Below are 22906 nucleotides of genomic sequence, written 5' to 3'. Positions count from 1 at the left end.
ATCCTTAAGACCGCAGGCGGAGCCATCGGTAAATCTTGTAGCCTTTAGGGTTTGTTTTCTGTCTGACAGTTCAGTTAAGTCAGTTTTGCAGAACACGCAGTGGTCTGTGTTAAAAATTAACTCTGGTCTGTGAAAATGCTTTGAAAAGGGAAGTCAAACCCACTACTTGAAGTGCATCTAATGCACATGTAAAGCATTGGATCATATTTTAATGAATGAGATTATTGTAAGATTGACAAGTTGTTTTTTTTTTGAGTGTGTTCTATTGTTTGTGTAACTTTGAAGGGGGAAAATGTAGGGGATGTGAAGCCCAGAAGCCTGTATAATTAGTTGCTTATCACTTCAAATGTTAAATTAATGAATTAAGCTACTAAAAAAAAAAAATCACAGTGTGGGCAGAGGAAAAGATAGGAGCATATTCTAGGAACATGGATTATTTTAATTATGGTAGCATGAATTATTTTGTCTATGAAGCTAACTGCCAAATTTTGAAACGGAATTCAGTCAGACTTTGGCTACTTATATATAGCTTTATGGATTTCGTTACTGGTTTTCTGGTGATTTCCCTCTACAAGTTGAACGGTCTTCAGAATTTTCAAATTGTATTCACTGAGTGCCAAGACCGATGGGGGGAGGTTTATAGTTCTGTAATTTGTTTTCATCAATAAATATTGGAATTAATTTGGGTGGACATAAGGATAAAGTGATTGCTGTTTCCCTTTCAAAGCTGGAATCCCAGAATGCATTCCAGCCTCCACCTGTTAAGAGACTTGTGACACCAACAGTAAACCGTCAACCGACGCGTTATACGCGGTATTCTGAACCATCACCGACTTCAACTACTCAGTCCAGCAAAATTTGCCAGAGAGTAGACACAAAGTTCCAAGTGAGTACATTTTTGAGTCCTTATGTGCCTGTTTTTTTTTTCCAGTCTTGGAATGTTTCTCAAACCAATTGTTATCCTATCTTTGCAAAAAGTACTGATAGTATGTTTGAGGCGAGCTTTAAGGCAGTGGGAACCATTGTGAAATAGATTGAGCTTTTATGGATTTAATTCTGTTTTTGGAACACTCAGTGTCTTGTGGTTGTTTTCACGATGTCATGATGTGCTATTGAGTCATCCTGTTGTCAGTGAAAGAATATTAAAAGACAGAAATGTTTTCCTTTTATATTCTCATGTACACAAAGCTGTCACTGATGAAACATGCTCGTGCTCTGTGTAAACTATTCCAGGTGAGCTATGTGCTCCAAGTGAGAGTTCTGACAATGTGCTGAGTTATCGGTTTTGATTGCTTTGGAGTAGATGGAGTCTGATAAATTTTCCATAAAATTAAATGGGCATCTCTTTCTGCGAAAACATCTGTGTTTCCAGTATCAGTCTGAGTGTACAAATGACCACTTGTTAAGTGTATGGGCTTCTTAGGCTGGAAATCAAAGTGGACAGTAATACTGGTTGCTTATTGCTTTTAACTCTTTCAATCTCTGTATTGTTTAGCCAGCACAATCTCCATTTGGTAAAGTTCTAAAATGAATGTAGCAGCAACTGCTTAGTTTTTAGGGGGGTAGAGTTTTTTTTTTTCTTGTTTGTTGATAAATGACAGAAAACAGAAAAGTATGTCCCTTTTACGGGGTTGGCAAACACAAGTTTTGATGAAAACTCTCCCCCCCCCACACACAATTTTTGTCATTTTGTTTAAAATAATTACTTTCTTTGTTAGAGGATTTGACAAATTTGATTTAGTGTTCTATCAGTTTGTCCTCAATGCTGAGTGAAGCAGTGATGCTTACTTTAGCCCCAAAATTTAACTGAACTGTACCCACAATGCTGAATTAGGGAACAACGTTAAGTAGGTGAGGTGTATTCAGGGCTATAAAATTAAAAATAAATAAATAAAATAAAAACCACAAAAAACCACATGAAGTGGTTGTTGGTACTTTGTGTATTCTGTACATATTCAGCTAAGTCTTGAACTAAACTTAACTTGCAGGGGATGAGAGAGAAGACTTTGCCTGCAGAACAGCGAGCAGAACCATCTGAAAGGTATGACATCTATTAATTTAAAACTTACTTGAAGAAAGAAAGAAATCTCCTTTTTCAGTACGGTCTGCACCTGAAAGGTGGTGACAGTTCTCAGTAAAAGGAATGGGAAATCCAATGAAAATTTTGTATTTTGAGGCAGCTGCAAAGTCTGGATTGTGTTTGAAGATCAATATAACTTTGAGAAAATTGTTGTTTTTGTGAAAGGAAGGAAGATGAGCAAGAATAAAAGTACTGATACACCACTTTTTATCCCAAGTTTATCTTCTGAGAAGGATACGAAGATGGGAAACGAGGCACGTTATAATGCTGTATCCACAGAAAGGATCTTTGCTATTGGAGGCCTTATTTTTTCCTTCTACAGGAAATATGGCTCATTTTGTAGTTTAACTAAATCTGTAGCGTTACAAATTTTGCTTTGACAGATATTTCATGGTTTATAACTCAGTTTACTTATAACAAAATAATTTGTCCCTCTTAATGTTCCCTAGGGGAAAAGCTATTAGTTTTAGCTATTTAATTGCTTGCAGTTTGAAAGCTCTGTCCTAATGGGATGATTCTTTCTGAAGCATTCTTTAGAAGGTGAAGTAGGGGAAGTGAGTTACAGTTCAGGAGGATGTTTATTGATGTGTTTTTTTCTTTATTTTTTAAGCAAAAACATGGAGGAAGATTTATGATTTATTATTCTTTTTTTTAATACTCCTTTCATGATGAAGTTAATTGTCTGCTTTGAGTTCACATGAAGACCATGTGTTCTTTAGAATCATTTGAGGCCAAATGCTAACTCATCTCTAAAATAAAAAAAATCCAGCAGAATTAATTGAATTTCTTCTTGAGGAGACTGCTTTGTGTTACACTGCTTTCTTGGTTTAGGTCAAATGAGTTATCCTCCAGATAATATTGATGGCTTTTCCTTCTGGGCAAATGGTGTTTTGGGTAATAATGCTTGAGTTAAGAGACTTTGCACTCTGTTTTTAGGGGGTCGCTCTTTTCAAAGAACAGTAGCAGGGAATTTTGTTGACTCTATGCTCATCTGCCAAGCAATTCTTAGGTGACCATGGGCATTCTTTGGCTTGCAGAAAGAACTCAACACTTTGTTTTGGCATCTAAAAGTTGGACTTCACAACAACCACCTTTTTAGGGGTGGAAGCGACTGGCTTTAAGGTTCTGGTACAGGTGCAATCAGGTGCTGGGTTTTAATTATGTTTTTTTCAAACTGTTCTAAATTGTCTTTGTTAGAACTCCTTTCTACTTCTCCATTTAGGAAGGAGATACAGAAAACTCACACTGCTTTTGATTTCGTTCACAAAGTTTATTGCAGTGCCCTACCTTTTGTTTGTAGAGTAGGTAGTGGTGGTAGTGTTTTTTGTGATGCTGGTCTCTGTTGGGTGCCATGTTCTGGAGCAGGAGCACCACACTGATCTGCTGGCAAGAGTCCCTTTGGACAGTTGAGTTGGAATACTCAGTAAATCTCTGGCCCACCAATGCTATATATCTATGCGTGTGTGTGTATATATATATATTTTATATCCTGAGTCCAATTGTAGATTAGACTTGCTTGAAGGCTGACAACTGTCTTTGCCCCCTTGAAGCTCACAGGTGTTAACAGAAAGAGGAATATGGGCTGTTATGGGCAAGCGATAGTTGTCTGAATGAAGATCTATTTTGATGTAAGACTTTTTTCAGAATTCTAATGGATTGACAGTTTGGATTAGAGAAAAGTCTGAGCATCTGCCTTAGGGATCTGTCTTCCTCTATGCAGTTACAGTGCTAAGCAGGCTGTTGTCAAGTATTTGACAAGTTTAGACCAGTTCTCCTCCTCAGTATTGTGGGAGTTTGACCTGGTGTCTTCCAGTGCGATCTAATGCACTTTTGTACTGACTGACTGATTGGCTGCAAGATAAGCTTTGAGGTCACAGTTTTTCCAGGCATACTTCATTTTCTTGCCATAGTACTTTTGTTAGAGTTATTCCCTATTCCACTTCTGGTTTGGGTTATTTTTTCCCCATTTCCTCTTGGATTAGGATATCTTTCTGGTTTTGAGCTAGGCTTTTTTAAGTACCAGAAAAACGCCTTTGTATGCCTTACAAAAGGGATCTGTATTCATGTCTGAAAAGACTTCTGGAATGTTGGCATACCCAAACACCTCTGCTGTTCCTGCTGATGGCCACATGAAAGCCAGAGCTGCTTCTGAAGCTTAGGCCATATTACCTTGCCACACAAGTCTAAGGCGTCCCTATTCTATCAGAGCTGTTGGCAGTGTTTCCCATGTGTATGTGTGCATATGTGCACTCTTTCTGTATTTTTGTGAGCTGTTCTTTTATATCCCTGCAAAAGATACACGTGCATCGCAGAATCAGAGAACCAGTCCTATTTAAAGGAAGCACTGGAAAATAACAATCTAAATCAGCTCTTCTATTTCAGGTCTTCTGGCTTAGTCATTGTTCCCGTGTGAACGGTGCACTTATGTATGTCCTTTTCATTGCTGCTGTTAATAAAGTTTTTCCTATTTAGAACATCAAGTATTTACCAGCGTTTAGCAACTTGTGAGACAGCTTTAGTTTTTTTCTGATCAGCAGGTTTCAATTCTAGGACTAATAACAGCTCTAATATCTTGAAAAAAAAATTTGGCTGGTAATTTTTTTTTCTCTTGTTTCCCCCAACTTCTGTACTGTCGTGTGCTAGCAATGTGACCAGCTACAAATTCAGTACTGCTGCGTCCAATGGTCTGTCTTCAGGAGTGAGTAGCGGAGGTGGCAAAATGAGAAGGGAAAGAGGAATACACTATTTATCAAGAGCTGTACAAGAACAGGTAAGTGACTCTTAAATTAATTGCTGTCACTGAGCTTACTGAAGTAACTAGCTAAGTGTGTCAGTTTTATTGCATCATAGTAAATTATAACAATACCGCTTTATTTTTGCATTGTTTTTGTTTTCTTGTGGGTTTCAGAGCAGGCTCCAATTGATTTCCTGTGTTTGAATACCTGAACTTTGCTTATGTAATTTTGAAATTTTTAATTCTCTTACCTTGGAGATTCTTCAAACTATAACATTTCTCGTTAGCAATTGAATGAATGAGTCCTAAGAAGAGAAGTAATGTTTTGGTGAAGGTTTGTATAGTTTTTCTACAGGAATGATACTTGAAACGAGTGCCAAGTATAAAAAGAAAAAAAAAGCTTAATTTTTGGTTTCATATTTAAGTCATACAGAAAGATACAGGCCAAGAGTTTGAAAGAGTAGTAGAAGACAGCATTCTGCATGTCTGCTAACGATGACTCAGTTTTTGATACTCACCAAACTCATTGTGAGAGAGTTTTTTTCTCATTTTGATAGGAAAAATCTATTCCATAAAACTATGACCATGAATATTCAGATTATTTTTTCTTTTATTGGATGTTATATAAGCTGCCTGTAAGTTAATTTAAGTATTTACGTTAACATTAAGTATTTAATTAATATTAAGTTAATATTAAGTATTTAAGTTAATTTAAGTTTCAAATCATTAAATGGGACTTCAGGATGATGCAATATAAAGAAATCGTAAACACTGTTGTTTATTCCTGTAACGCAAATAAAATAATGGTCCAAATATCAAAAGTTCCATAAACTTTTCAAATCAAAACTGTGAAACAGATGTAAGCTACAGGATGCACTGAATATCAGTAGTACCAACTTACATCCCTGCCTAGTCATTTCTAAGTAGATCATGATAGTACTGTACAAATTTCGGTCAGATTTTCTATGCCATTTAAAACATAACTCATCCAATCTTAGTAATCAAATAAAGTAAGTGGCAGGGATGAAAATTGAAGTTGTTAAGAGGCTGTTTTCTGATTTTTATATTTGCATCCTGATACATGGTATAGACTGTATTTACCAGAACACAATCTTCAGTGCTGCTAGTCTGACTTTCTTTGGTGCTTTTTGTGTTTGGTTTGGTTGTTGAACCTACCTGCTTCTTTAAACATTACCTTTTTCCACGTTCACTGCTGTAGTGACTTTAGAAACTTTGGCAGCTATCCCGCCTAATTTTGCAAGAGGAACACTTTCTCACTTGTCTTGAGAGTGTACTCTTAATTGAAGCCATGCGAGGGTAGTTAGAAAGGATGATGCTTCTCCAGAGCTTTGATGACTAAAGTATAGAAAAGAAAGAAAAAAAATGTGATCTGTGCGTCTCTGTTCTGCACAGGTTTTGAGTTAACTTTCAGTGTTCTTGCTGTACAGTTGTTGAATAGAGTATAATGTGGAAGCAGGCCTGCCATAAATTAAAATGACGTGGTAGACAGAGGTGGGGAGATCGGGATTTCTTCTGGAAACTTGCTTTCTCTTAATTTGTATGGATTTTTGTTCTATTTAATTTTGTTAATAAATTGGGTGCGATGGGGTGAGAAAGTAGTATGTCTTGTATAAGAAAAATTAAAATTTGCAACTTTAGGAAGTGGAGGAACCAGTGCTACCGAACATACCCCTACCCATCAGTGCTGCATCGCTGCCTCAGTTCAATTCTAGTTTCGTTGGTAGTAGCGCTGTCTCAGCGTCACCGAGCGCTGTTTCAACAGCAGCAATGAGCACGGCAACTCCAGCAGCTGCGACGGGCATGGCAAATCCATCAGAGGTGGAGGGCATGACAGATCCATCAGAGGTGGAGGGCATGATAGATCCATCGGAGGTGGAGGACTTGACAGATCTATCAAAGGAGGAGGTGGAGGACATCATATATACAACGGCGACGTCGGGCATAACATGTTCAACAGTGCCCTCAGGCTTGACATGTCCAATAATGGCGGCGGGCATGCCATATCTGCTGATGACAAAGGACAAGGCAAAGTCAACAGTGGCAACGACAAGCGTGGCAAATTCAACGGAGGCGGCAGGCATGGCAGATGCAGCAGCGACGGCGGCGGGCAAGGTAAATCTTTATGCTATAAATAATGTTTACAATGAGTATACTGCTTTATTGCGAGTTGACTTTTTCTGTGGTGCTCATGAAACTAACAAATATTAGTTTCTACGCAGCTGAATGAATTGGGGTTATATGCCAGTTTGGGGAAAAAGGCATAAATGTTTTGATTCTGCTTCTCTCAGTCTTAGAGCCTGCCAACTCCCATTTAACGTGATTATATAACTGCTTCAAATGCTGTGGAAGTCTGGGGGGGAAGGGGGGTGTGGACTTTATGCCAAGTTATTTATAGTGGTTTGGGCAGGGGTAGAGTTAATTTTCTTCGTAGTAGATGATGCTGTGTTGCAGATTTGTGAGCAAAACAGTGTTGGTAAGGCACTGGTGTTTTAGCTGTTGCTGAGCAGTGCTTACACAGTGACAAGTCCTTTTCTGTGTCTCACGCTGCCCTGCCAGCGAGGAGGTCGGGGATGCACAAGAGGCTGGGAGGGCACTCAGCCAGGACAGCGGAGCCCAGAGGACCGAAGGGATATTCCACACCATTTAGCATCGTGCTCAGCAATAAATGCTGGGGGAAAGAAGGGGAAGGAGTGGGGAGTATGTACAGGGTTATGGCATTTGTCTTTCCAGGTAGCCATTACATGCGATGAGTCATTAATGCTACCTCAAATTTAACAACTTTACTTCTTTATTTCCAGTTCTTTTCCCTGTTCCACTTGGAGGGAGTGAGCGAGTGGCTGTGTGGTGCTTAGTTGCCTGCAATGGTTAAACCACAACTTTATTTAAGTTATTTAATTTGAGGTAACGTGGTCATATAAGCCTCACATAGAATGAGCCTAGGGTGCAATAATTGGCATATTATTGCAATAAAATAAACATTAATCTGTTCCAGAGTACTTGAAATATTTTTTGTACGGTTTGAAGTAGACAGCTGCTTTAACATGTTGAGGTGTTTGCTGAAGTTCTTGGAGTATCATTGGGCTGAGTTTGCCGTTCTTCAGCTTCCTGGCTTGCTTTTCCGTGCATTTAGACCTAAGTAGCATCTCCAGCTTTTCCTCTCAGTTTCTGGAATTTGGTTTTGAAGATATTGTCCTATACCCACTTGGAAACTTCCCTGTGTTTTATTATTACTTTTATCTGCAAAATAACTCAAACATCAGGTTTTTCGACGTCACTGCGGGACTTCTGTTGGGTAGTGAATTCAGGTAGTTGTTGCTCTTAAATATAAACCTTTAATTCTTTTGAAAATACAGATACAACCAGCAAGTACTGTTAGCAGTCCTGAGTTCGCGTTTCATCTCCAGTTGTGAAATCTACTGAGGCAGAAGTGCTACCTACGTCTTCTGTAAGTAAAATAATAAAGGAGCTTGACTTTTTTTCTTAGGCATTTAGTAGGCTGTTGCAGAACACTAAAGCAGAATCTGCCTTGATGGAGAAAAGTATGTAGGCTTCTGGCTTATAATTTGTCATTCAGCATGCGTGCTACAAATGTGAAGAGCAGCTTTCAGATTTGGTTTTGTGTGTGCATTCGATTGAAGTTCCTGTGGCTTGAGAATCTGAAAAACCTCTCTTGTTCATAGCAGATTGGGTTTACATTTAGTGTTCCCGTTGTAAAATCGGCAGAACTTTCTGGACCCAGTGGTACTCCAGTGATGCCCTTTCTTACCCTAGGTAACTGAAACTTTAGCACTTCAGATCTGAAGTGCTGATTTTCCTTTTTTTCTTTATTAAATCTTCAATCTGTCCTGTCTGCGCATGCTAGCAATTCCAGGCAGTGTTGGACTTCTGCAGTATTTTTCCAGTGACAGATCTGCTTTTATAATTTTTTTTTGTTTTGTTGCTTTTTGTTTTGCTTGTAATCATAAAGCATTGCAAAGTAAGTAGAATTTGTGAAGATTCTTATGTGAGAAGCATGAAAGCTGGAAATTCTTGTTTCTAACAAAAGTGAGTATAATCTGCTCTAACTAGGTCACATTGTGAAAGCTGTTTTTGTTTTCTTTTGTTTCAAAAGACACCACCACCTCAACCAACATCAACACACAGAAAGAGGAGGTCAAAGATTTTGCTGGTGGTCCCTTCACCACTGCCCACGTATTAAAGGAAGGAAGCGTCTTAGACGTTCTAAAAAATCCTGGAGAGATAATGAACTCCTTTTAAAAAGATGCTGCAAAAAATACGCTAGCATTTTTTATTAAAAAAAAAACCAACACACGACTTATGGTTAATAGAGTATCTGCTATAAATATGAATGTAGGAGAGCATTACATTAAGCGCTGCGTTTGTTAGGGTGCATCTGCCCCCTTCTATTCTAAGTGGTGTTTGTTGCTGGAAGTAAAACTGCAAGATGAAAAGCAGATGGGTTGCATCTCCTTTACGTGTTAGGATGTAATTGTAAATGAGGTACTAAGAGAATTAGCCAGATAATCGGTGTTTCATTTTAAGTAAATACAATTTGTGGAATTGAAAAGGAAATGTTTGTAAAGCTCAACACTCCTGTCCCACCTTCAGCCCAGGTGAAGAAAGAATAGGAAAGAGCTTCAGTTCCAAATACATGGCGAAAGCTGCGAATCTTTGGGCCTTAGCTTACAATGGCTCCTGTGGATTAAAATTTAAACTGCAAACAGAAGTGGAGTGTTTTACGTTAAAAACCCTTTTCTGAATTTTGTTTTTAAGCAATTGCAATTGTTTTCAACAGTTTCATAAAGTGTGTCTGTGGAAAAGATATCTTTTAAGAAAAAGGGCTTTATTGAATTTGATCTTTTCCCAAAAGTCTTCTTCTAACTTACATACTTGTTAAGAAGGCAGCACATTTCTCTGTTGGAAAGAGCTAAGTGAGAGAAAATACATTGTGCATTTTGTTTAAGGAAAGACCTCTGAGTGAAGTGACATTCACTTTCTTTATCGGTTTAAAAGAAGCAGAATCTAAATCCACATTGTTCAAAGACTTCATTTTTGACTAAAAAAAACCCAACAAACAAACCACAAAACAACTATGTTCAAGGTAGATTTACAAGCAACTTGAGCTGCTGTTTAAGATGCATTTCCTTTAGTCTTTCTGTATTAGTAGCTTGTCTTTCCTGTTAAAATTGCCACCTTTTAAATAAGGAGTTGTCCTGTGTCCGATGCATTTTGAAAAAGATTATAGAAAATTAGACAGTTGTTCAATTGTCTTGAGTTTTTATTATTTAATTAATATTCAGCATCTGTGGGAAAATACCGCATGGATTGCTGCTCCGAGTACAAACTTCTGTACAGTTACTGGAGTAGATTTGAGTCATCTGCTACGGAAGGAGGAGCTTTAGAAATTTGATTCGATTGGGCATCGCGTCTTAATCAAATTGTATTATTTCCATTCCACGTTGGACTGTCAGATTTCAGTCAGCTACTGTCTGTTTGTACTTGTATCGACCAGTGAAAATGTTGATTTAAAGCTTGCTTGGAAACAAAGAGTTAAATGAAGCTTTAACGAAATGTTCTGTTGTGACCCAGTGCAGCAGATGAAATTTCATCCGTTTAGATAAGATTTCTGGGGACTTCCTGTTGCGCTCGGTCTGAATGTCTAGTTGTAACCATTGGCACCTGAGCTGAAATTTTTGCCCTCTAGTAAAGTCACTTAGTTACATGTAGTGAGGTGCCGCGCTAACAGGAAGACTTTTTTTTCTTGCTTCCTAGACTTTGGATTGTTGAAAACACGCTCTTCTACGTCTGCACAACCTACAACAAGCACAGTGGTTTATACTAGGCCTGCAATAACAACTTTTTCTGCAGGTAAAGAGACTTCTAAACAAGCATCGTACTGGCAATCTGATACATGTGACCCTTTTCTGCAAAACAAAGACATAAAGGACAAATGTGTAACTTGTCAAGCTACTAAAGCGTCAACAGTTGAGAGTATGAAACAGACAGTAAGTTCAAGTCAATGCGACACCTCAAAGCCAGCAGCGCCCCCAGCAGGGATGCTGGGCTTTGGAGACAAATTCAAAACAGTACCTGGAACGTGGGATTGTGATACATGTCTTGTCCAAAACAAACCGGAAGCTACAAAATGTATAGCATGTGAGACACCAAAACCTGGAACGGGAGTAATGCCTGCTCTGACATGACCAGTGGTCACAGACAGCTCGGTGACAGTGACATCCTCCTCGAGCAGCACTGACACAACAGCCACTCTGGGCTTTGGAGACAAATTTAAGAAGGCGAAAGGCTCTTGGGACTGTGGAATATGCCTTGTACCAAATAAGACGGAAGATAACAAATGTGTAGCCTGTCAGTCTGAGAAACCAGGTATGGTCCTTTTTTTCCTGTTGTTTCCATCCTAGCCTCTGTGAATCTTGTACAGAATAAAAGTACGTTGCATATATGGAATATTTTAAGCAACACGATTCCCAGGTACGGTTGATGGGTTAGCGGCTGTCTGCAGGATTGGTTTACAGGCACTTCAGAGGTCTCAGCCCAGGTTCCAGCCTGTCGCATAAATTGAACTGATTGTGAAATGTATTAGTACGGAGCTGGATCAATGCAGATACCCCCGGCTTTGCAGCTGGTGAGGGAAGATGGCTGAAGTGGGTGACTTAATTTAAAAACAACATAGTGATTTTTCACTGGCGAAAATGAGAACTCCATAGAAAGAGTTAAAAATGACTGCGTTTTTCTCTTTCAAAAAATAAGTAAAAAAAATTACAGAATGTGTCCAAAATGCCTCTACTCACCGTTTGTATGTAATTGAGGGGAGATGTGAAGCCAGATTTCAAGACAGTGTAGTCTTAACTAGTCTTAAGCTAAAGCAGAGAGATGCCTATGAAGGTCAGTGGTAGGCTTCAAGAAAGCGAGTGACCCGCTGGGTAACTTCTTCAGGGCAGTACTGGGTTGTTTCCCATTGTGTGTGACCGTAATTGATTTTGAGCGTGGTTGTATTGTTTTTAAAATACGATTCTAATTCTAACTTTGACTCTAAATGTCATTTAACATGCCATTACATCGAAAAACACCTGTGCAAATATATCGTGGAAGAAACAAATTAAGATGGACTAGACCGGGCTTTTGTAATCATCCTGTGCGGTAAGACTGAAATTTCATGAGGTAAGATAATGGATTTCAGACAGAGTTGATTCTCTTGGACTTCCAACCTCTGAGCGGTCAGTCGGCATCTTTGTCTGAGGCTCTTGCCATTGCAAGGAGGAATTTTGGAAATGAGGGGTTTACTGTGACCATGGTGCAGTGAATTGCACGGTTACGTTGCACTTGTCAAGAGGAAGAGCGATGCAAGTAATACTAGGATAAAAGTTTTCTGCGTGTGCTGTGGAAGGGAAGAGCCATTCTTGTCTTTCCGGTTTTGAATTTGAAGCGTTATCTTCTGCTTCTCTCTTAAAAGGCACCTTTTTTTTAAAAGGCACCTGTCAGGCCTCTTTATGGAGGTTACACTGTGGTCAACAGCAGCAGAAGCTTGTGTGCTGAACAGAGTTGTGTGTTGTTTGGAAGCTTTGAGTTCCACTCTGGTTTTTTTGTTTGTTTCTTTGTTTCTTTGTGGGTTTTTGGTGGCTTTTATTTTTTTCAGGGGCGGGGGGGGGGGGAGTTGCGGAGTAATTTTGAACATTTCTGTGGGATTTGACAAATCAAATTTAAAAGTTAATGTTCATTTTATAGTTCATGTTCAAACAGGATGGTTAACTGTCTTGTTTGTCTCACAGAGGGTCCAACACCTGTGACCAGTAGCAGTGCATCTGCATTTTCTGCTCCTTCTGGAGAATTTCTGGATTTAGACAAATTCAAGAAGCCCGAAGGAAGCTGGGATTGGGAGACCTGCTTGGTTCAAAACAAAGCAGAGGCCACGAAGTGTGTAGCCTGTGAAAGTGCAAAGCCAAGCACCAAAGCAGAGCTCAGAGGTAATACTTAATGATTAAAACGAGGATGCATATTCTGTGATTTATTTTTTGGTTTGCTCTGATTTTTTTTATTTTCTTACCTGTTAAGCACAATTATTTTTTCCTTTGAGGTGTGGCAAAATTATTCGTTTTTCCTGTAGGAATATTGCCTAGATAACATCTGTTTCCACACTTTTCCCCAAGAATAAGTTTATCCTTTTTAGAGAAAAGCTTTCATTAATGACGTGCTTGTTCTTTACATGCCCTACACGTTGTTCATTTGGAGTTCAGACTAAAAACATGATCTTTCAAAGAAGTTCGTATACTTTTTAAAGCCAGGTGGTGGGCAGAAAACACAGTTGTGAAAAGTTTTATGTAGAGAGGAAGCATGGGGTTTTCTTGTTTGTTTTACTGTTTGGTTGGTTGTTTGTTAAACAGTTTTGACTGGAAAGATCAGGACTAGAATGTAGTTCAAACCTTCACGTACTGCAGATACACCGTGGGTTACGGACTTGACATTCACTTATTTCTGCAGGTTTTGGTGCTGCGGCTGCGTCCACAAAATGCTGCCTTGCCATCATTTACATTCGGTGTTCACTCAGAGTGTTCAGGTGCAGAGTCTGCAGCTGCCTCACAGTTTATTTTGGGAAGGACAGAAGAGAAGCAGTACTTGCAAACCAGTACTTCAGGTAAACAGAGTATCTTTTGTCTTCACTTGTGCGCTTATGTCCATCAAGTAAGACCTCTGAAACCATACTAGAAAAAATCTGCGGGATTTGATATGTTCATGTACTAGAGCTTTAGAAAAAGTTTAATTCCTATATGCAGCATGTCTTCTGTCCTGGTTATTGATACGTACGCAATTAGTAGCAATCCCTTTTTTGATCTCAACACTAGGTTTAGACAAAAAATTGCGACACCTTAAGGAACCTGTCCTGCATCTCATACAAGCACAGAAGTTGTAGTGTCTCAATGCTAGCAGTACAGTTGGTGGTAAAATCTTTAGTAGGGTGAAATAGAGGCCTCACACTTTTCAGAGAAAAAAAGAGATGAGAGAGAGTATCTTATTCCCACGTACTTGCAACTATGCTGCAGAGTGTACTGCTGTTACTCTAGTGCTACAAAGGTCCAAAAATCACTGAACAGTTATTAGCCAGTTTTGTATTCCTTTAATTTGTTGAAAGACTGCAGTAGAGGATTGAAGTTTTTATTGAGGATCACTGTGTGGAAAAATTCTGATTGTCAAATGTCATTTGTATGACTTAAGAACCACGTTTTGGAGTACAGAATTCAGTATTAATTCCAGAAGGGGTAAGGGGAAGGACATTAGCTAGTAATCCCGAACAAAAGCAGTGTATAGAGCTATACTGATTTTAATCGCAGTATTCTTACAGTTGGTCTGTTACTGAATAGATATGTTTTGGGGAGATATGGTGGCCAGGGAGGCGTGTGTGTTTGTGTGCTTCCTCTTCTAGTTAAGGTTCTGGGGTTTGGTTTAGTCAGGAAAATTCGATGAGGCACCTTGTGTAAAAGGAAATGTTAACCAGCATTTTTCAACACGGTGTAGTCCCTTAAAAGTGTCATAGATGAAAAGAGGCCATAACCGCTGGGGGAAAAAGTTAGTGGGAAACTGAGAGCAGGATCACATTCAGTAGTGAGAGAGCAGCAGCCTAGGGAAAGCTGATGAATGACTGTAACAGATAGTTCTATTTTAAGTGTAAAACAACACTCAGTACTTTATAATGGTGGTCTTACCAGAGGGTTCTTCTCCATGGCTCCTAAAAGCACGTCTTGAAGGCATTCGAGTGCAGTGAACTTAAGCTGTAAGAGTTGGGCTGGTAAGCTTGGCCTGATTTGAAGCTGTAGGCACGGGGCTATAATTTCTGAACAGGCTACAAAAGAAACTGTACCACTGTGCTTTTCAGTGCTCCGTTTAGCAAAGCCATCAAATTGTTGCAGGCAATTGATGTTGTTCTTCTAAGAGCACCTGAAAGATATTTTTGTTTGAAGAGTTCAGAGGTACCGGTTAATACTGGTTCAGATAATTACAGCCAGCTCTTGGTGTTTGTGACCAATAAAGTTTGTGGCTCCAAAAGGAGTGGGTTAGTGCTAACTGATTAACTGCTGTATATGCAGAAATATGGAATCTGATTACTTACGCAGAGAGCACTTAAAATGTATTGTTTTGCTGGCTCTCAGTGAGTTGCATCTTAATGCTACCAAGGAATAAGCTTTTTGCTTCTGGCCCAAGTTTTTTAATTTGGTGAAAGCCTTTTCTGTGCACGTGCACATGCCAGAGAGGTTGCTTAAGTAATAGAAGCTATAGTAGCTGCTATCTTCTGTTTTTTGTAGAAGACAGAAATTGAATTCATTAGCTTTGTAACTGTTATGCATACTAGAATTGGTTTTCTCCCTTTTGAAAATAGTAGAGGGTATGCCTATGTCAGATTTGGTGAGCAAGGTGATCAGATGAGGGCACTGCAAGACTGCCAGAACGCACCAGGCCTGGGGGGAAAAGGAATCCGGCTGAGCATAGGAATTTCTAAAAGGTAACCAAGGAGTTGTGCATTGATACAATTATTCTAAATAATCAGATTCTTGTAGCTCTGCCTTTGGAAAGTCTGTGGCCCTTGCTCTAGTGGCTGTACACAGGATGCAGTCTACAAAACCAGAAATGCAGAAGTCCTATGTTTTGACTCCCTGGATTCATCAACCTGCTTCAGGACGGCTGGGGGAATCCAACTGTTAAGTCTAGCCAGACAGCGCAACTTGGGCTTAGCTGCCATTGTAACCAGCCTTGTTTCTCAACAGCAGCAAAGCTGAATGCATTGGTAAATATTTTCAGGTTTGGGCCTGCATAAGGTAGAAGGGACAACAAGTGGTTTTATATGCTAGGGAGTTCTTGTTCTTAGAGCTTTCCCTCTAGTTTGAGAGAAGCACATAACTAGTTTTACAGTGGGTTGACAGGAAAGAAGTGGGGGGAAAAATGGGAACGCAGGGAGAAAGCCAAAGGCGTTATTACTAGAACAGGTTTAGAATGCTATTCTTTGCTTTTCATGAGCTTAGGGCAATGGGGAGTTTAAAGCTTAGCACTTCCTGAGAGGGTTTCTTACTCTACCGGCTCAGTTCTATCACTTATTTAAGGCAATTCAGGTCTTTGAACGGTTAAAGAATTGACACCAAATTTGATGAACTTTGATCCAGGATACTGACAAAACAGGACTTCATATAAACAATTTCAGTATGTTCATGAGGTTAGCTTGTGTGTTCTGTTAAATAGTAAAAAATGACACTTCTGTTTCTGTTTACCTAGCATAATTCTGCAAATGTTGCCTCCTTCTGCTTTAGAATGGAAATGCTCTTCTCCAAGAGAGCACTGTCCAAACTTCTTTGCCAAAATTTTTTGATTAAATTAATATTGTTTTATTTTGAAAACAAGAATAAGCCACAAACATGTTTTCTTGCTTCGGCTATCCAGAAGAACGTCAACAGTATTTTCAGATTTTCCTTCCCTACACAACTGTATGTAGGAAGAGTGCAGTTGGAAGCAGAAGACCTAAGATGATGTATCTTCTGTTTGTTTACTACAGTAACAAGACAATGGATTACCTCTTTATTAGAACTTGTGTAGCTTTGCAGTATTGAAACAAATGTAGGTATTAAAATACACATCAGTAATACGTTTCTGAATGGCTGAGTACCGTGCTCTCTTAGCATTGAAATACCCAGCCATTGGATTAGTTTGTCCCTCATGTTTGCTGAGTTTGGAAGCTATTTCAGAATGCCTTCAGCTTGTATTCTTCCCCAAAAGCATAGAACTCACTTCTCTGCATCCCCAATTCAAGTGAGAGAAACTGGGCACTGCAGACACAGGAGGTCTGCCTGTACAGAATCAGTGAAGACAAGTCTAAACAGCGGATTTTTTTGAATATGCAGCTGGGTTATCTGAATGTTCTTTATGCAGTGTACCTCAGTTTTAGTACAGATAGCACTTGTCTTGGTTCTTGTCATTAGTCTGAAGCTGCCCCTGAGAAAATCTTGAAAGGGAAAGTAGTGAAAGCTAATCAGCTGGCCCTTTCTTCTTAAGAACCAGCGTATTTTGTAATTCTCCCACTAATAATAAGGCGTCATGCTGGAGAATCGCGATTGTGTTGTTAAGCAAGACTGACTTCACCTGAGTGGTATAGTTGGCAGCTGTTGAATGTTTAATGGACTTTAAACAAACAAAAAAACAGAGCAGGTGGAGGTAGACATGGCAAACTGACAGGCAGTGTCAGATGCTTCTTTGAAATGGATAATCTGACTCCATTCACTTCTTTCTGGAAATAAGATCTAGTAATTAACCAAACAAAAGATAGAAGGGTTAAGACTGCATCTTTAAAGCAGCTGTGCTTGATAAATGTCTCTGGTCTTAAATCAATCTTTAGCAAAGCACAGAGACTTAGCAGCAGCTTGCTTATGCCAACGCTAAAAATACTTGATGTGTACAGGTAACCATGTCAAGGCTCTGGAGTTAATCCATGAGAACAATTCCTTCTGGTATTGGCAAAGGTGAGGATGCTTGCTTCTATAGAAATGAGGTTTTGAGCTGTGACTTAAGCTGTCACTTAGGTGACTGTTTAGGAAAGCTTCCTTTTAAGTTTTGAAGTATGTAAGCTAACAAATTGTTTAAGTTCAGAACTTGGTTTACAGTTTCTTGTTCTCTGACTGTATGCAACTCCTCATGTTTCAGACTGAAAGCAGAATTGCAGCGGTACCAGTCATACAACTATAATGATTATTACCAAGATTACCAGAACTACTATTCGCAGAGGAGTTACGATGCTTACGCTGACTACAACTACAGCTCCTATGCTCCCTATGACAGCATGCAAGCTGTTGGAGACTGCTCTTTAGGAGATTCTTTAATGGCTCCAGCTGTTTTTGAGGTAAAGATAGTGCACGCTTGCTGTAAAGAAAATATTTCACAGATAATATGTTGTACACACAAAGATTTGTGTGAATCAGCAAAAAGAATCCGAAGTTGAAAACATGCTTTCTGCTTAGTGTGAAGTTAAAAGAGCAGATTCCATTCAGAGGTGTTTGTATTTAAGTGCTTAAATAGTAAATCCATAGAATTAGTGATTTATACACCATTATTTGTTCACGCATACCAAAGAATGGTTTTGACAGCATAATTGCGTACGCTTCTTCTGTTCCTGTTCTTCTGATTTGCTTTGCTTAAAGCAAATTAAACAGTTGTTGTAAGTGGTCTTATCGTGGTCAATGTATTAGTTGTGACCTCCGGAAGTCCCTTCCAACCTGTACTGTAATATTGGCTTTCTTCTTAAAATAAATAGATAAAATGCCATCTATCCTTGTAGTTGTAGGAAGAAGGAATGGGTTGAGACTGCAGCACTTTGAATCTGTGATGCTTTCTGAAATGAGTTATGATTAAACTTAGCCTTTTCTGTCTTTCAGGAATCTTCAGTTATGACTGCAATCGGTGATGACCTAATTACTGACGGTAATAAGGGTTCTGTCATTGTCACTTGAGTTTAGCCATACTTGTGCCTTTTAACAATACAAGCCAACCTCTACTGGATGAAGAACATCTTGAAAATTCAGCTGAGGTCAAACCTCTGTGGGGTTGATCTGCATTCAGCTGGGGTTTTAAAGCTGATACAGCATACACTGACCGCATCAAGTAAAACGGGACACTGTCAATGCTTCGCAGCAGGTTTCTTGTACCTGTGCCTTCATTCCCATTTGAAAATGGTCTAAGACAGAATTTTGTTCTTTGTATTGGTTCCGCTAAACAGATTTTGTATTAGAAACTCAGTAATATGCAAAAGCTTTGTTCTCCACCCTGAGGTAAAAGCTTATGTTGCAGATTCCAAAAGGAGGATTCAGCTTGCACTTACAAATACGGTACAAAACATATTTGTGTCCTGGAAGGTTTGCAAAGTTCCTCACGTGGAGGCATTTTGTGTTAGTGTTTAGAAACTATCCTATGTAACGTGTATTGCCGTAGAAGTGAATTAAATGACTCTTGGGAGGGTTTCATGGCTGATTATCCTTAAACGTTATCTTTACTATCTTAAACATTGTCTTTGTCTTTATCTTGAAAGACAATTCTAGTCCCAGCCTTCTAATATACAAATTCCCAAAAGTTGGAGCTGTGAGGCTCAAAATTTTAGAGGACTAAATACCTCACTAAAATTAGTAGATCTAATAGCTTATTACACTTAGCTTAAAATACATTTTGTTAGCCATTTCACATGAAGTTTTTTTGTGTGCATGCCTCAGATTTGATACTTGGACTTACCAGGCTTTTATTTTCAGATCCACAGCTCTACTTGGATGTTGATGAAATGAACAGACAATTCACGGAGACAAGCGAAGAACTCTACGATTCACTCATGAATTGTCACTGGCAACCTCTGGATACGGTCACTTCTGAAATCCCCTCTGCTATTTAAGTGTCTTCTAGAGCATGACCGTTAGGACCAAAGTGCTAAAACTACATTTCTTCTACATTATTCTAGCTCATAAGTTTTAAAGCACAATGATAGGTTGGGGTTTTTTTGCTATGCTTTTGACAGTTTCTGTAATCTTTTTGTTCATCACTCTCTTCTTGGAGCATCATGAAGTCATGTAAATATTCGAGAAATGTAAAGAGGTAAATGGGGTCTTATCTTAAAGATAAGACTTGCCTGTGTAAATAAAAGATTTGTTTCTGCAAACCTGCCAGCAAGGGATTTTACTTGTACCTGTGTGCAGCACGTTCTCTTCCGGCTTATGGAATTTAACAAGGTAGTAAGGGTATTTCATCTGTCTTTATTTTTATATGGGCATTAGGACACAAGCAAAATCTAGCTTCCCCTTGTTTTCCTGGTTCCTTAGGTAAGCGACAAGCCAAGCCTTTCATGTGCTTGCTTAGACTGGAAGTATGTATGGGAGACACTCACAGGCCTTGCTATGGAAACACCTGTGCCCACTTTTTCCTGCAGGCTGCTGGCTCTAACTGTACTACTGATACATGCTAGGTCAGCTAAAATCGGCTTATAAATAGGGTATGTTAAGCATATGGAAGTGTAGACTTCAACTGCCATAGCTACAAACATCCCGTGGAATGAGGATGATGTCTGCTGGCACTCTCTGCATCAGCATTCAGTTTTCCCTTGCCCTTCTTACTGTTAGACTTCTCAGCTGACGCTTTACAGCGAAGAAATTGCTACAACATAATCCGTGTTCTTAAACCTAAAAAAAAAAAATCTTGGAGAAAACAACTTGCTGGTTTTCCCTCCTTGCTGGCAAGGAGAAAAATAGTCCACCAGGAACAACAAAAAAATCCTAGTAACAGCTCCTTAAGTTATACCCTCTGCTACCCTCTCTGATTGCTCTGGTCTTCCTTCATTCGTGGTAATGAAGTTTTTAAAGCTCTGGTAGAAGGATGACAGCACTCAAGTCAAAGGAGATGAGAGCAATGAGGAAAGCTTTGCTTTAAGCTAGAGCAGTCTTGCGAGTTGCTGCCTTTATGCTGTTCTTATCTTGAAGGGTACAGAGTCTTTTCCAGTCATAGGGACTCCATAACCCTATGAGTATGGAGAAATAGTTGCTAATTAACAGTGTGTATAATAAGTAAGTGAGGCTGGAAACAAAAGAATATTCCTCCAAGAAAAAAAAGGAAGCAGAAATTACTGTACTTAATAGCTGGGGAAGCTGTTAAAGCTAGTTGACACAGTTCTGGTACTGCCGTGTGTGTTTTGGGGGCAACATAAACCATAATTGCTGTGATGGCAGGTAAGAATCCAGTTCTTTTTTATGGCTTAGTGTAGTCAGTGAAAGCAGTGGTACTAAGCTGCATGCTGTTCTTAAATGTAATGCAAATTCTCTTTTGTGACTCCTCAGTACTTCCAGGTTACTTGTAGCTGATCACCAGCAACTGCTTCTGTTAGCTATTAGCTGTTGGGTTTTTGCTAGGAATACTTTCAGTCCTGAATTGAAATGATGACATCCTGAAACAGAAGAGGCTCTTGGAGTATTGTAGGAAGCACATTCTTCCTGGTTCTAGTGCAGGTGTAGACGTAGGAGGAGACAGAAGGCAAAGAACCTCACATAGGTGGAGGGGGTGAGGTGGCATCACAGTTAGAGCTGTTGCAGTTAACTCTTCCCAAAGCATGAAAGCAACGTGGCTGGGAACAGGGATTTGTTGGGTTGCTTCTTTGTGTGAGCCAGGGAGTCTTTTGAGGGGCAGATTAATAAGAATATGACACAAGGTAGAGATGCAATAGATGAAGCAAAGAATCTGGGTGGGAAAAGGGTTGCTTGTACGTGTCTATGGAATTGTTTCAGGGGACTGAGCTGGGGCAAATTCAAGATAATAGATGCAGCCTCCTTGAATTTGGATGGCAGTGCTGAAGCTTCAAAACCTTACAAGCTTTGATGCCACTTCAATTGTAGTGCATAGCTGTGGTACTTGAGCTCAGAAGTGCAAACTGCACAGGATTTTTTTATCTATTTTCTTCAATGTGAGCAGCAAAACATCTTCCAGGAATGTGCCTGGGTGCTACGCTGCTTTGACACGGCTTGCTTTGCATCACCAAACACAGTAGTTAGGTTGCATCGAGTACTTTGTGGAAACATTCATTGTGTTGTCACCCAGAAATGGGATGCTACAGATGTGTGTTGGCCCGGCAGTATCAGTGCTGGTTTTTGGCCTTTGAGAGGTTGGTCCATAACATGTGACCTGTGTAACGAGGGGCCCACATAGATTGGTGACTTCATTAAGTCTGATGCTGTGGTGGTGTGTGACCCAAGGCCCTGAACGTCAGAAAATCAGGCTGTGGCCACCTATTTTATGCAGACTTTGCCTATTAACAAGGTCTCTACACTGTACGTTAGAGACGTGCGCCTCCTTTTCCGGACTAGATAGCGAAAATACCAGTTTTGTAGTTCAGTGAATGAGATTGGTTGGGCTGTTTGTTCTCCAGAGCTGAAAAATGTTGGGAGTGTATTCTCTTGGAGTCCACAGAAATGAAAATGATGAGAGGAAGAGAACGTTGGTTGCAGCCCGCGTGCTGCTGTTATAAAGTAGTTCTCTGATGTCTTTTTCCCTCTGCTGAGACTTATCAGCCTATTGTCCTTTCCTGTTAGGAGCGCATACCTGGCTTGGGATGGTGTGCGCAGGGCAGATTCTTTACCGTAAGAGCACAGTGAATGCCAGACTTCTTCCTGTACTGCCGTGTTAACCGTGAGTCACAAATTCAGGAAGCAGTGATTGCATCGGAACTGCTAGAATGCTTTGCGGAGTCTTTTTACTGGGTAAACTTCACAGCTGCAGTTACAACTTCCAGCCTGTGTTAGCTGAACACATCGTACTGGTGCCCGCCATCAGTTTGACAAAGATGGGATTGCAGTAGGAACTTGCTTTTTTCCTTCTTTTTAATTAAACAAGTCTTTGAAGCAACTTTTCCAACACCGCCATACTTCACTTCTTCCAGTTATTTTCTGTTTTACTTAGCTGAAATGTTTTTTTTTCTTCCAAGCTTGAGGAAGTTTTCTACAAGAATGTCCCGTAATGATTTCATAAACTCTTTTCGTTGTACCTAGCTGCAACAGAGAATGCTTTTATTCAAAAACCTGCTGGTTTTCTTTTCCAAGAAGTAGTGGGGTTTTTCCTATCTCTTCACTGATGGGAAAGGCTGTAGGACAGTAGCTTGAGGGGCTGCTAATGCTGTCATCAGTGAGCCGGGAAAAGGCAGGAGTCCGAAACGGGTAAAAAGTACTTAAAAGGATACCAAAAGAGTAAACGGTACTTAAGCCGTGGATGTTTCTTTTTGCAGGGATGCTCTGGACCAACCGCTTCTTTCTAGCGCTACCTCAAAGTAACTTGCAGATAGAACTCACAGGGAAGGTTGATCAAATGGTGATGATCGCTGTCATTCTGCTGGACACGCAGATACTTGCCTTTCGTTTTGGCTCATTTTTAATACCAATTAACTTCAGTGCCTCGCGTTAATAGACACCGTTTGACTGCATCGGCAAATGTTTCTGAGTCGTGAGTGTCGTTAAAGGCCTGTCACCTGTTGTGGTTTAACCCGGCTGGCAGCTAAACACCACACAGCC

At 39.7% G+C, this 22906-nt stretch overlaps 1 protein-coding gene and 1 pseudogene across 2 annotated transcripts in view; both read left to right on the top strand.

Moving 5' to 3' along the window:
• The window catches only part of LOC310892098 (uncharacterized protein), a 32747-nt gene extending 23921 nt beyond the window's left edge, over positions 1–8826 (top strand). Inside the window, exons 3-6 of the mRNA XM_083854271.1 lie at positions 1989–2041; positions 6474–6947; positions 8189–8280; positions 8516–8826. Coding sequence (XP_083710397.1) covers positions 6603–6947; positions 8189–8245 — 402 coding nt within the window. The 5' untranslated portion in view covers positions 1989–2041; positions 6474–6602 and the 3' untranslated portion in view covers positions 8246–8280; positions 8516–8826. The remainder of the gene's footprint in view (positions 1–1988; positions 2042–6473; positions 6948–8188; positions 8281–8515) is intronic.
• A 1777-nt stretch (positions 8827–10603) lies between these two features.
• LOC310892104 (nuclear pore complex protein Nup153-like) lies at positions 10604–19257 on the top strand (annotated as a pseudogene). The gene is made up of 6 exons: positions 10604–11219; positions 12623–12817; positions 13332–13485; positions 17529–17724; positions 18257–18302; positions 19121–19257. The product of its transcript is annotated as a nuclear pore complex protein Nup153-like (transcript).
• The last annotated feature ends 3649 nt before the right edge of the window (positions 19258–22906 follow it).

Source organism: Anser anser (genome assembly GCF_964211835.1).
Source record: "Anser anser genome assembly, contig: HAP1_SCAFFOLD_66, whole genome shotgun sequence".
NCBI classification, from domain to species: Eukaryota; Metazoa; Chordata; class Aves; order Anseriformes; family Anatidae; genus Anser; species Anser anser.
This window is presented reverse-complemented; position numbering and strand designations above follow the sequence as displayed.